The sequence below is a fragment of the Pseudoliparis swirei genome, chromosome 15, assembly GCF_029220125.1.
Source record: "Pseudoliparis swirei isolate HS2019 ecotype Mariana Trench chromosome 15, NWPU_hadal_v1, whole genome shotgun sequence".
Lineage (NCBI taxonomy): Eukaryota > Metazoa > Chordata > Actinopteri > Perciformes > Liparidae > Pseudoliparis > Pseudoliparis swirei.
In genome coordinates, this window is record NC_079402.1 from 1,318,421 (window position 1) to 1,331,402 (window position 12,982).

Consider the following 12,982-nt stretch of genomic DNA (forward strand, 5'->3'; position numbering starts at 1 on the left):
TAAAGGACCTATACAGTACTAAAGGTCCTATACCAGTACTAAAGGACCTATACCAGTACTAAAGGACCTATACAGTACTAAAGGACCTATACAGTACTAAAGGACCTATACCAGTACTAAAGGTCCTATACCAGTACTAAAGGACCTATACCAGTACTAAAGGTCCTATACAGTACTAAAGGACCTATACCAGTACTAAAGGTCCTATACAGTACTAAAGGTCCTATACCAGTACTAAAGGACCTATACCAGTACTAAAGGACCTATACAGTACTAAAGGTCCTATACCAGTACTAAAGGACCTATACCAGTACTAAAGGACCTATACAGTACTAAAGGTCCTATACCAGTACTAAAGGACCTATACAGTACTAAAGGTCCTATACCAGTACTAAAGGACCTATACAGTACTAAAGGACCTACACCAGTACTAAAGGACCTATACCGATACTAAAGGTCCTATACCAGTACTAAAGGACCTATACCGATACTAAAGGTCCTATACCAGTACTAAAGGACCTATACAGTACTAAAGGACCTATACCAGTACTAAAGGTCCTATACCAGTACTAAAGGACCTATACAGTACTAAAGGTCCTATACCAGTACTAAAGGACCTATACCAGTACTAAAGGTCCTATACCAGTACTAAAGGACCTATACCAGTACTAAAGGTCCTATACAGTACTAAAGGTCCTATACCAGTACTAAAGGACCTATACAGTACTAAAGGTCCTATACCAGTACTAAAGGACCTATACCAGTACTAAAGGACCTATACAGTACTAAAGGACCTATACAGTACTAAAGGACCTATACCAGTACTAAAGGACCTATACCAGTACTAAAGGTCCTATACAGTACTAAAGGACCTATACCAGTACTAAAGGTCCTATACAGTACTAAAGGTCCTATACCAGTACTAAAGGTCCTATACCAGTACTAAAGGACCTATACAGTACTAAAGGTCCTATACCAGTACTAAAGGACCTATACCAGTACTAAAGGACCTATACAGTACTAAAGGACCTATACCAGTACTAAAGGTCCTATACCAGTACTAAAGGACCTATACAGTACTAAAGGTCCTATACCAGTACTAAAGGACCTATACCAGTACTAAAGGTCCTATACCAGTACTAAAGGTCCTATACCAGTACTAAAGGACCTATACCAGTACTAAAGGTCCTATACAGTACTAAAGGTCCTATACCAGTACTAAAGGACCTATACAGTACTAAAGGTCCTATACCAGTACTAAAGGACCTATACCAGTACTAAAGGACCTATACAGTACTAAAGGACCTATACCAGTACTAAAGGTCCTATACCAGTACTAAAGGACCTATACCAGTACTAAAGGTCCTATACAGTACTAAAGGACCTATACCAGTACTAAAGGACCTATACCAGTACTAAAGGTCCTATACCAGTACTAAAGGACCTATACAGTACTAAAGGTCCTATACCAGTACTAAAGGTCCTATACCAGTACTAAAGGACCTATACCGATACTAAAGGTGTTCTAGTCGTTGGAGACCGCTGGTATATAAGTCTATGAGAAAGTGAACCTACTTCTCTCAGTGAACATGGTGTAGCCACAATTTGGGGACTTTGGGATGTGTGAACAGGAAGTGGAGGCAGTCCCCTTGGGGTCGCACCGCATCAGGGGGACATGTTCTCTCTGAACACTTAAAGAAGGAGAATGTCACATATAAGAAGGTCTCCAGTGGGGAGGGGGGATGTGAAGCTGCTGTCTGGCTGCGATAGCGTCTCTGTGTCGCTGAGAGGGAACTCTCCCCTTCTCGACCTTTCTGACCTCTCTCTGGTATCTGTCACTCCACCCCGCCGTGTGGACGATGGACAGACGGCTGGTTATCACCGCGGGTATCTGGAGACCAGGGCCGGCCGATACAGATGTTGATGATGTAAACAACAGAGCATGTGACCGCAGCTCCGTGCCTTCATCACTATCCTCATCATCATCATCATCACTGTGACGGACCTCCTCCTCTCCCTCCAGGAGTGAACTGTGAGGCCGAGGTCGATGAGTGTGAGTCGGGCCCCTGCCTCAACGGGGCCGCCTGCCGCGACCTGGTCGCCGCCTACGCCTGTGACTGCCGGCCCGGGTTCCACGGCGAGGACTGCGAGGTCGACGTGGACGAGTGCGCCAGCACGCCGTGCAGCAACGGGGCCGCCTGCCACGACCTGGTGAACAGGTGACAACACTACGATGACCTCACTACGATGACCTCACTACGATGACCTCACTAATATGACCTCACAACGATGACCTCACTACTCACTAATATGACCTCACTACTATGACATCACTACGATGACCTCACTACTCACTAATATGACATCACTACGATGACCTCACTACTCACTAATATGACCTCACTAATATGACATCACTACGATGACCTCACTACGATGACCTCACTAATATGACCTCACAACGATGACTTCACTACTCACTAATATGACCTCACTACTATGACCTCACAACGATGACCTCACTACTCACTAATATGACCTCACTACTATGACATCACTACGATGACCTCACTACTCACTAATATGACCTCACTAATATGACCTCACAACGATGACCTCACTACTCACTAATATGACCTCACTAATATGACATCACTACGATGACCTCACTACTCACTACGATGACCTCACTAATATGACCTCACAACGATGACCTCACTACTCACTAATATGACCTCACTACGATGACCTCACTACTATGACATCACTACGATGACCTCACTACTCACTAATATGACATCACTACGATGACCTCACTACTCACTACGATGACCTCACTAATATGACCTCACAACGATGACCTCACTACGATGACCTCACTACTCACTAATATGACCTCACTACGATGATCTCACTACGATGACCTCACTACTCACTACTATGACCTCACTACGATGACCTCACTACGATGATCTCACTACTCACTACGATGACCTCACTACGATGACCTCACTACTCACTACGATGACCTCACTACGATGATCTCACTACGATGACCTCACTACTCACTACGATGACCTCACTACGATGATCTCACTACTCACTACGATGACCTCACTACTCACTACTATGACATCACTACGATGACCTCACTACTCACTACGATGACCTCACTAATATGACCTCACAACGATGACCTCACTACTCACTAATATGACCTCACTACGATGATCTCACTACGATGACCTCACTACTCACTACTATGACCTCACTACGATGACCTCACTACTCACTACGATGACCTCACTACGATGACCTCACTACGATGACCTCACTACGATGATCTCACTACGATGACCTCACTACTATGATCTCACTACGATGACCTCACTACGATGACCTCACTACTCACTACGATGACCTCACTACTCACTACGATGACCTCACTACTCACTACTATGACATCACTACGATGACCTCACTACTCACTACGATGACCTCACTAATATGACCTCACAACGATGACCTCACTACGATGACCTCACTACTCACTAATATGACCTCACTACGATGATCTCACTACGATGACCTCACTACTCACTACTATGACCTCACTACGATGACCTCACTACGATGATCTCACTACTCACTACGATGACCTCACTACGATGACTTCACTACGATGATCTCACTACTCACTAATATGACCTCACTACGATGATCTCACTACGATGACCTCACTACTCACTACTATGACCTCACTACGATGACCTCACTACGATGATCTCACTACTCACTACGATGACCTCACTACGATGATCTCACTACTCACTACGATGACCTCACTACGATGATCTCACTACTCACTACGATGACCTCACTACGATGACCTCACTACGATGATCTCACTACTCACTACTATGACCTCACTACGATGACCTCACTACGATGACCTCACTACTCACTACTATGACATCACTACTATGACCTCACTACTAGTCACTAGTAGTGAGGTCACTTTTTGGGGGCGGCTTTAGCTCAGTGGGGTAAGAGGGCCGTCCTGCAACCGCAGGGTTGTGGGTTCGATCCCCGCTCTCCCCATTAGCTGCAAGTCAGTGTCCTTGAGCAAGGCACTGAACCCCAGTTGCTTCCCTGCTTCACCGCAGCCCACTGCTCCTTAATAACTAAGGATGGGTTAAATGCAGAGAACTAATTTCCCCTTGGGGATTAATAAAAGTGTATATTTTTTTTTTTTTTTTTTTTTTTTTTAGTCTGTGAAGCGTTTCTATTGCAGACTGTTGGAAGATGTGGATCAATAGATGTGGATTTTAAAGAGTTGCCATGTTTGTTAGTGGACCCACATAGTCCTGCATATCCGTAGACTGAAGACTCAGGGGTCCCGCCCCGCTGTGAGGACCCCATGTTGTGTTGCTGCTCTTTGGTTTATTGTGTACTTCTTGTGTCTCCTCAGCTATGAGTGTGACTGCAGCGATACGGGCTTCCAGGGGGTCCACTGCGAAGTGGACATCCCTGAGTGTGCCTCTGACCCCTGTCAGCACGGGGCCTCGTGTTTAGAGGGAGTCAACGGATACACCTGCCTCTGCTGGCCAGGTACTGAACTACACGCTTCCTCCACCAACACAAGGCCTGAGCCACTAACACAAGGCCTGAGCCACTAACACAAGGCCTGAGCCCAGTAACACAAGGCCTGAGCCCAGTAACACAAGGCCTGAGCCCAGTAACACAAGGCCTGAGCCCAGTAACACAAGGCCTGAGCCACTAACACAAGGCCTGAGCCACTAACACAAGGCCTGAGCCCAGTAACACAAGGCCTGAGCCACTAACACAAGGCCTGAGCCACTAACACAAGGCCTGAGCCACTAACACAAGGCCTGAGCCACTAACACAAGGCCTGAGCCACTAACACAAGGCCTGAGCCCAGTAACACAAGGCCTGAGCCACTAACACACCAACTCTTCTTCGTCTTCTCCAGGTTTTGAAGGACCGAACTGCGAGGTCGACATCGATGAGTGCGCCGAGCGGCCGTGCCAGAACGGCGGCGAGTGCTTCGAGCGTTCGGAGGCGTCCCACTGGGAGCCGGACTGGGAGCTGCGCCTGGCGGACGCCGCGGGGTACGTCTGCCAGTGCCAGCCGGGGTTCGCAGGTCGGTGACGATGAAAGAAACAGCAGACGGGCCGCGTCGTCCTCTACGCCGTTTGATTGGTGGTCTTTCGCTTCACGTTGCAGGCGAGAACTGCTCCGTGGACATCGACGAGTGTGAGTCGGAGCCGTGTCACAACGGGGGGTCCTGTGAGGACCGGCTCAACGGACACGCCTGCCGCTGCCCCGCCGGCTTTCTGGGTGAGGACACACAACACGGCCGCTGGGTGTGCGTCGGGCGTAACGTTCACAAGCACAAGTACCGGAGGGCTCGGTCTAATTCCTGAGCTACAAGACATTCTATTACACCTTGGCCAGGTGGTCCGGACAGAGGAACCTCAGGAACCTCTTCAGCGGATTGATTAAGATTTGAAACAAACATCCAGCTGGACTCAAGATGATCTGTAGAATACACACACGACCTCCTCTATGTCACCAAATGTTACGGAGGTGACGAGCAATGAGAAAGTAAAAAGGTGTGGGGGGGGATTGCGCAATCACCTCACCTGTCTCCTCTGTTGGAACAAGACATGCTCAGATTCAGACTTTTAAAAAAAAGATTTGAATCATACAGAAATGACATTCATAGCACGGATCAGTTGAGAAATGTAAATACTTAGTTGATTGTTTTTCACTCTTCATGATGGCCGGTGAGGCTCCGCCTCCCTATCCCTGCGGCCCGTACCCCCATGTGTAACCCTCGGTGTCCCCTCCCTGCAGGTGAGGCTCCGCCTCCCCCCATGTGTAACCCTCGGTGTCCCCTCCCTGCAGGTGAGGCTCCTCCTCCCTGCAGGTGAGGCTCCGCCTCCCCCCATGTGTAACCCTCGGTGTCCCCTCCCTGCAGGTGAGGCTCCGCCTCCCCCCATGTGTAACCCTCGGTGTCCCCTCCCTGCAGGTGAGGCTCCTCCTCCCTGCAGGTGAGGCTCCGCCTCCCCCCATGTGTAACCCTCGGTGTCGCCGCCCTGCAGGTGAGCTGTGCGAGGTGGACGTTGACGAGTGCGAGAGCCAGCCGTGTCAGAACGGCGGCCGCTGCGAGGACGGCCGCGCCTCCTACGCCTGCCGCTGTCCGGAGGCGGCGCCCGGCGAGCTCCCCTGGGGAGGCGCTCACTGCGGCGTGGAGCTCTCCGGCTGCGTGGACCACGAATGCCAGAACGGCGCCACCTGCCGCCCGTGGCTGCGGGGCGGCGAGCCGGGCCACGCCTGCCTGTGCCCTCACGGCTTCTACGACCAGCGCTGCTCCACCAGCACCACCTTCTCCTTCTCCGCCGCCGGGTTCATCCACCTCCAGGTGGCGCCGGAGGAGCTGCAGCGCCCGGCCCGCCGCCGCCTCGCCGTGCAGCTGCGCTTCCGGACCACGCTGCCCGGCGTGCTGCTCTTCTTCAGGGGCGACGCGCAGAACCACCTGAGCCTGGAGATCGTGGACCGGGGCCTCCGCGCTAAAGCCTTCTCCCAGGAGGCGGAGCTGGGCGTGGCGTTGGCCGGTCCGGTGAGCGACGGGGACTGGAGGGACGCCCGCGTGTCCGTCGACCACCGCGGCCTGGTCCTGGTGCTGAAGGGCCCCGGCTGCGACGGCGCCGGATGCAGCGCGACGGACGGCGGCGCCGACCCGCCCTTCCGCCCCTCGGCAGCGTTCGCTCACCTGTATGTGGGCGGGGCCCCGGAGGAGCTTCTGGAGCTCTCCGCCAGCGGCGCGGGCTTCATCGGCTGCATGGAGGACCTGGCGGTGGACTCCCGTCCCGTGCTGCCGCAGACGCTCCCGGAGGGGCGGGGCCACCAGCCGGGCTGCAGCAAGACGGACTGGTGCCGGCCGGCGCCGTGCGGCGCCCGCGGCCGCTGCGTGGACCTGTGGACCGGATACCGGTGCGACTGCTACCGGCCCTACCACGGCCAGCGCTGCTCTGAAGGTACGAGCCTCGAGCTCCAGAGGGTCTGTGTGGCAGCGGAGGGGGCGGAGTCTCCAATCTGGACTCGGCTGCTGGCCGATTGCCAATCAGCCTTCAGAGACTCCGCCCCCACAGCTGCCACCGTCTGGACTAGAGACACAGAACTGGGTCATCATGAAGACACTGAAGGTGACTGATGTCTTACCTCACGTGTTTCTACTCATGTTGAAGTTAGAGATCATTCTATTCAGTTATTACATTTCTTGGTCGTTTATTTCAGATCTTACAGCAATAGCTCCTCATGAGGTCTTTCATCATTCTACACAAGCCCATCAAGTGTTTAGGGAACACGAGTCCTCAACACGGTTTAAGGGAACAACGGTTTGTTTAGCGACAGAAGTTACGTGACACGTATATTTTGGGGCTGCAGATTATTTCATTGACAAAGTTCCCAGTGAAGTGAAGCAGAACTCACTGTCCTCAGGGAGACGAGCTACACGAAGTTATTAGTTTGAGTGACAGCCGACGTCGTCTTTGACCATTGAAGCTGAGAAACAGACGAGAGACATGTAAACAACAACAACAACAAGCAGGGAAACCTGTCGCCAACATGGAAGCCATGAGGGATCGTGGGCAGGAACTAGGAAGACGTTTCATTCAACCTTCATTATTTTGGATGTCTGTAACTTGAGATGAATCTCCAGCTGCTGAGCGATGGCTCGACCGTATAACTTGCCGTGAACACACCGTCTAGAGGAGGCGGCTGCTGGCGGCTCGTCAGCTGACCCCAGAACCACTCAGGAGGCGGCTGCTGCTGCTGCTGCGGTGTTTCCTCTGGGGAGAACGAGTGGAGGAGGTTGCTCATGGGTCCGAGGCAGCGGCGTGGTGGGATTGATGGAGTCGTTCTTCTTCTTGTGTGATCAAACCCTCCTCTCTGTCCCGGCAGAGTTCCCGTCCTGGACGTACGGCCACGAGGACGCGGCGAGCTTCAGCGTCCACGCCGTGGGGCGGGGCCACGGGAGCAGCTTCAGCGTGTCCTTCTTCCTGCGCTCGCTGAAGCCCGACGGGCTGCTGCTGCAGCTGAGGAGGCCCTCGGGGGCCGCGTACTTCTCCGTCTACCTGGGCATGGGGAGGCTCTCCGTCAGCTCGCGGCCCCGCGGCGGCGCCGCCCTCAGCGCCCCCGTGTTCCTGACCACCGGCGAGCAGCAGCTGCTGCAGCTGGAGGTCCGCGGCGGCCGGGTGACCTTCGAGCGCGCCGGCCTCCGCTACGGCATCGGGGAGATGCCCGAGGTCGCCGTGGAGGCCGGGGACCGCGCATACGTCGGGGGTCTCCCCGGGGGCTGGGACTCGGCCGCCTGGGGGGGGCGCTACAAAGGCTGCCTGCAGGACCTCCGCCTGGACTCGGTGCGCCTGGACCCGGACGCCCGGAACGGCTCCGACCAGCAGGGGGCGCCGTACGCTGAGAAGGTGGAGAAGGACTGCGTCAGCGACGCCGCCTGCAAGGTGGGATGTCTGAACGGTTCTGCTCATCAAGGACTAAACATACGTTCCCTCACAGCTCGGCACGGGATGCTGATGTGTTGCCTGGCAACAGGGTGACGAGTCACTGAAGTCTGTAACTCTGGAACGGACACCAGAACGTCCGTTTGGGTCGAGGTGGAGACGATGCTACTGACGATGCTCAACGTACTGCACCTCCTTCCAAATACACGTCTTACACCAGCTGGCAAAGAAAAACGTTTTTTCGGGTCACAGAATTGACCTTTAACTGGATCCCTGTCAGAACCAGAACCAGAACCCACAGGCCAGAGATCCCCTGGTTGAGCTCCGCAGCTGATTGGCTGCCTGCCGTCTCTCTGCTGCCCCCTGCAGGTGAAGCCGTGTCTCAACGGAGGTCAGTGCAGCGTGACCTTCAACGACTTCTCGTGTTCGTGTTCGGCTCAGTTCACCGGGAAGACGTGCGGCACGCGGGTCTGGTGCGTGGGCCGGCCCTGTGACCCCGGAGGTCACTGCCTGGACCTGCCCGACGGATACGAGTGTAAGAGACTTCAATAACTAGAGATATGAACAAAAGAGACTTCAATAACTAGAGATATGAACATAAGAGACTTCAATAACTAGAGATATGAACATAAGAGACTTTAATAACTAGAGATATGAACACAAGAGACTTCAATAACTAGAGATATGAACATAAGAGACTTTAATAACTAGAGATATGAACATAAGAGACTTCAATAACTAGAGATATGAACAAAAGAGACTTCAATAACTAGAGATATGAACATAAGAGACTTCAATAACTAGAGATATGAACATAAGAGACTTCAATAACTAGAGATATGAACAAAAGAGACTTCAATAACTAGAGATATGAACATAAGAGACTTCAATAACTAGAGATATGAACAAAAGAGACTTCAATAACTAGAGATATGAACACAAGAGACTTCAATAACTAGAGATATGAACACAAGAGACTTCAATAACTAGAGATATGAACATAAGAGACTTCAATAACGAGAGATATGAACATAAGAGACTTCAATAACTAGAGATATGAACAAAAGAGACTTCAATAACTAGAGATATGAACACAAGAGACTTCAATAACTAGAGATATGAACACAAGAGACTTCAATAACTAGAGATATGAACATAAGAGACTTCAATAACTAGAGATATGAACATAAGAGACTTCAATAATGAGAGATATGAACAAAAGAGACTTCAATAACTAGAGATATGAACACAAGAGACTTCAATAACTAGAGATATGAACACAAGAGACTTCAATAACTAGAGATATGAACATAAGAGACTTCAATAACTAGAGATATGAACATAAGAGACTTCAATAACTAGAGATATGAACAAAAGAGACTTCAATAACTAGAGATATGAACATAAGAGACTTCAATAACTAGAGATATGAACATAAGAGACTTCAATAACTAGAGATATGAACATAAGAGACTTCAATAACTAGAGATATGAACATAAGAGACTTTAATAACTAGAGATATGAACATAAGAGACTTTAATAACTAGAGATATGAACATAAGAGACTTCAATAACGAGATATGAACAAAAGAGACTTCAATAACTAGAGATATGAACATAAGAGACTTCAATAACTAGAGATATGAACATAAGAGACTTCAATAACTAGAGATATGAACATAAGAGACTTCAATAACTAGAGATATGAACATAAGAGACTTCAATAACTAGAGATATGAACATAAGAGACTTTAATAACTAGAGATATGAACATAAGAGACTTTAATAACTAGAGATATGAACATAAGAGACTTCAATAACGAGAGATATGAACAAAAGAGACTTCAATAACTAGAGATATGAACATAAGAGACTTCAATAACTAGAGATATGAACATAAGAGACTTTAATAACGAGAGATATGAACAAAAGAGACTTCAATAACTAGAGATATGAACATAAGAGACTTCAATAACTAGAGATATGAACATAAGAGACTTCAATAACTAGAGATATGAACATAAGAGACTTCAATAACGAGATATGAACATAAGAGACTTCAATAACTAGAGATATGAACATAAGAGACTTCAATAACTAGAGATATGAACATAAGAGACTTTAATAACTAGAGATATGAACATAAGAGACTTCAATAACTAGAGATATGAACATAAGAGACTTCAATAACTAGAGATATGAACATAAGAGACTTCAATAACTAGAGATATGAACAAAAGAGACTTCAATAACTAGAGATATGAACACAAGAGACTTCAATAACTAGAGATATGAACATAAGAGACTTCAATAACTAGAGATATGAACATAAGAGACTTTAATAACTAGAGATATGAACATAAGAGACTTCAATAACTAGAGATATGAACATAAGAGACTTCAATAACTAGAGATATGAACATAAGATACTTCAATAACTAGAGATATGAACATAAGAGACTTTAATAACTAGAGATATGAACATAAGAGACTTCAATAACTAGAGATATGAACACAAGAGACTTTAATAACTAGAGATATGAACATAAGAGACTTCAATAACTAGAGATATGAACATAAGAGACTTCAATAACTAGAGATATGAACATAAGAGACTTTAATAACTAGAGATATGAACATAAGAGACTTCAATAACTAGAGATATGAACATAAGAGACTTCAATAACTAGAGATATGAACATAAGAGACTTCAATAACTAGAGATATGAACATAAGAGACTTTAATAACTAGAGATATGAACATAAGAGACTTCAATAACTAGAGATATGAACATAAGAGACTTCAATAACTAGAGATATGAACATAAGATACTTCAATAACTAGAGATATGAACATAAGAGACTTTAATAACTAGAGATATGAACATAAGAGACTTCAATAACTAGAGATATGAACAAAAGAGACTTCAATAACTAGAGATATGAACATAAGAGACTTCAATAACTAGAGATATGAACATAAGAGACTTCAATAACTAGAGATATGAACACAAGAGACTTCAATAACTAGAGATATGAACACAAGAGACTTTAATAACTAGAGATATGAACACAAGAGACTTCAATAACTAGAGATATGAACATAAGAGACTTCAATAACTAGAGATATGAACAAAAGAGACTTCAATAACTAGAGATATGAACATAAGAGACTTCAATAACTAGAGATATGAACATAAGAGACTTCAATAACTAGAGATATGAACATAAGAGACTTCAATAACTAGAGATATGAACATAAGAGACTTTAATAACGAGAGATATGAACAAAAGAGACTTCAATAACTAGAGATATGAACATAAGAGACTTCAATAACTAGAGATATGAACATAAGAGACTTCAATAACTAGAGATATGAACAAAAGAGACTTCAATAACTAGAGATATGAACATAAGAGACTTCAATAACTAGAGATATGAACATAAGAGACTTTAATAACGAGATATGAACATAAGAGACTTCAATAACTAGAGATATGAACATAAGAGACTTCAATAACTAGAGATATGAACACAAGAGACTTCAATAACTAGAGATATGAACACAAGAGACTTTAATAACTAGAGATATGAACACAAGAGACTTCAATAACTAGAGATATGAACATAAGAGACTTCAATAACTAGAGATATGAACATAAGAGACTTCAATAACTAGAGATATGAACATAAGAGACTTCAATAACTAGAGATATGAACATAAGAGACTTCAATAACTAGAGATATGAACAAAAGAGACTTCAATAACTAGAGATATGAACATAAGAGACTTCAATAACTAGAGATATGAACATAAGAGACTTCAATAACTAGAGATATGAACATAAGAGACTTCAATAACTAGAGATATGAACACAAGAGACTTCAATAACTAGAGATATGAACATAAGAGACTTCAATAACTAGAGATATGAACATAAGAGACTTTAATAACGAGAGATATGAACAAAAGAGACTTCAATAACTAGAGATATGAACATAAGAGACTTCAATAACTAGAGATATGAACATAAGAGACTTCAATAACTAGAGATATGAACAAAAGAGACTTCAATAACTAGAGATATGAACATAAGAGACTTCAATAACTAGAGATATGAACATAAGAGACTTTAATAACGAGATATGAACATAAGAGACTTTAATAACTAGAGATATGAACACAAGAGACTTCAATAACTAGAGATATGAACAAAAGAGACTTCAATAACTAGAGATATGAACATAAGAGACTTCAATAACTAGAGATATGAACATAAGAGACTTCAATAACGAGAGATATGAACAAAAGAGACTTCAATAACTAGAGATATGAACACAAGAGACTTCAATAACTAGAGATATGAACACAAGAGACTTCAATAACGAGAGATATGAACAAAAGAGACTTCAATAACTAGAGATATGAACATA

At 46.1% G+C, this 12,982-nt stretch overlaps 1 protein-coding gene across 1 annotated transcript in view; it reads left to right on the forward strand.

The window, feature by feature from the left end:
• The window catches only part of crb2a (crumbs cell polarity complex component 2a), a 29,422-nt gene that overhangs the window by 8,105 nt on the left and 8,335 nt on the right, over positions 1–12,982 (forward strand). Inside the window, exons 3-9 of the mRNA XM_056432166.1 lie at positions 2,024–2,219; positions 4,472–4,611; positions 4,994–5,164; positions 5,248–5,361; positions 6,129–7,064; positions 7,990–8,546; positions 8,916–9,081. Of these exons, the coding sequence (XP_056288141.1) occupies positions 2,024–2,219; positions 4,472–4,611; positions 4,994–5,164; positions 5,248–5,361; positions 6,129–7,064; positions 7,990–8,546; positions 8,916–9,081 (2,280 nt within the window). The remainder of the gene's footprint in view (positions 1–2,023; positions 2,220–4,471; positions 4,612–4,993; positions 5,165–5,247; positions 5,362–6,128; positions 7,065–7,989; positions 8,547–8,915; positions 9,082–12,982) is intronic.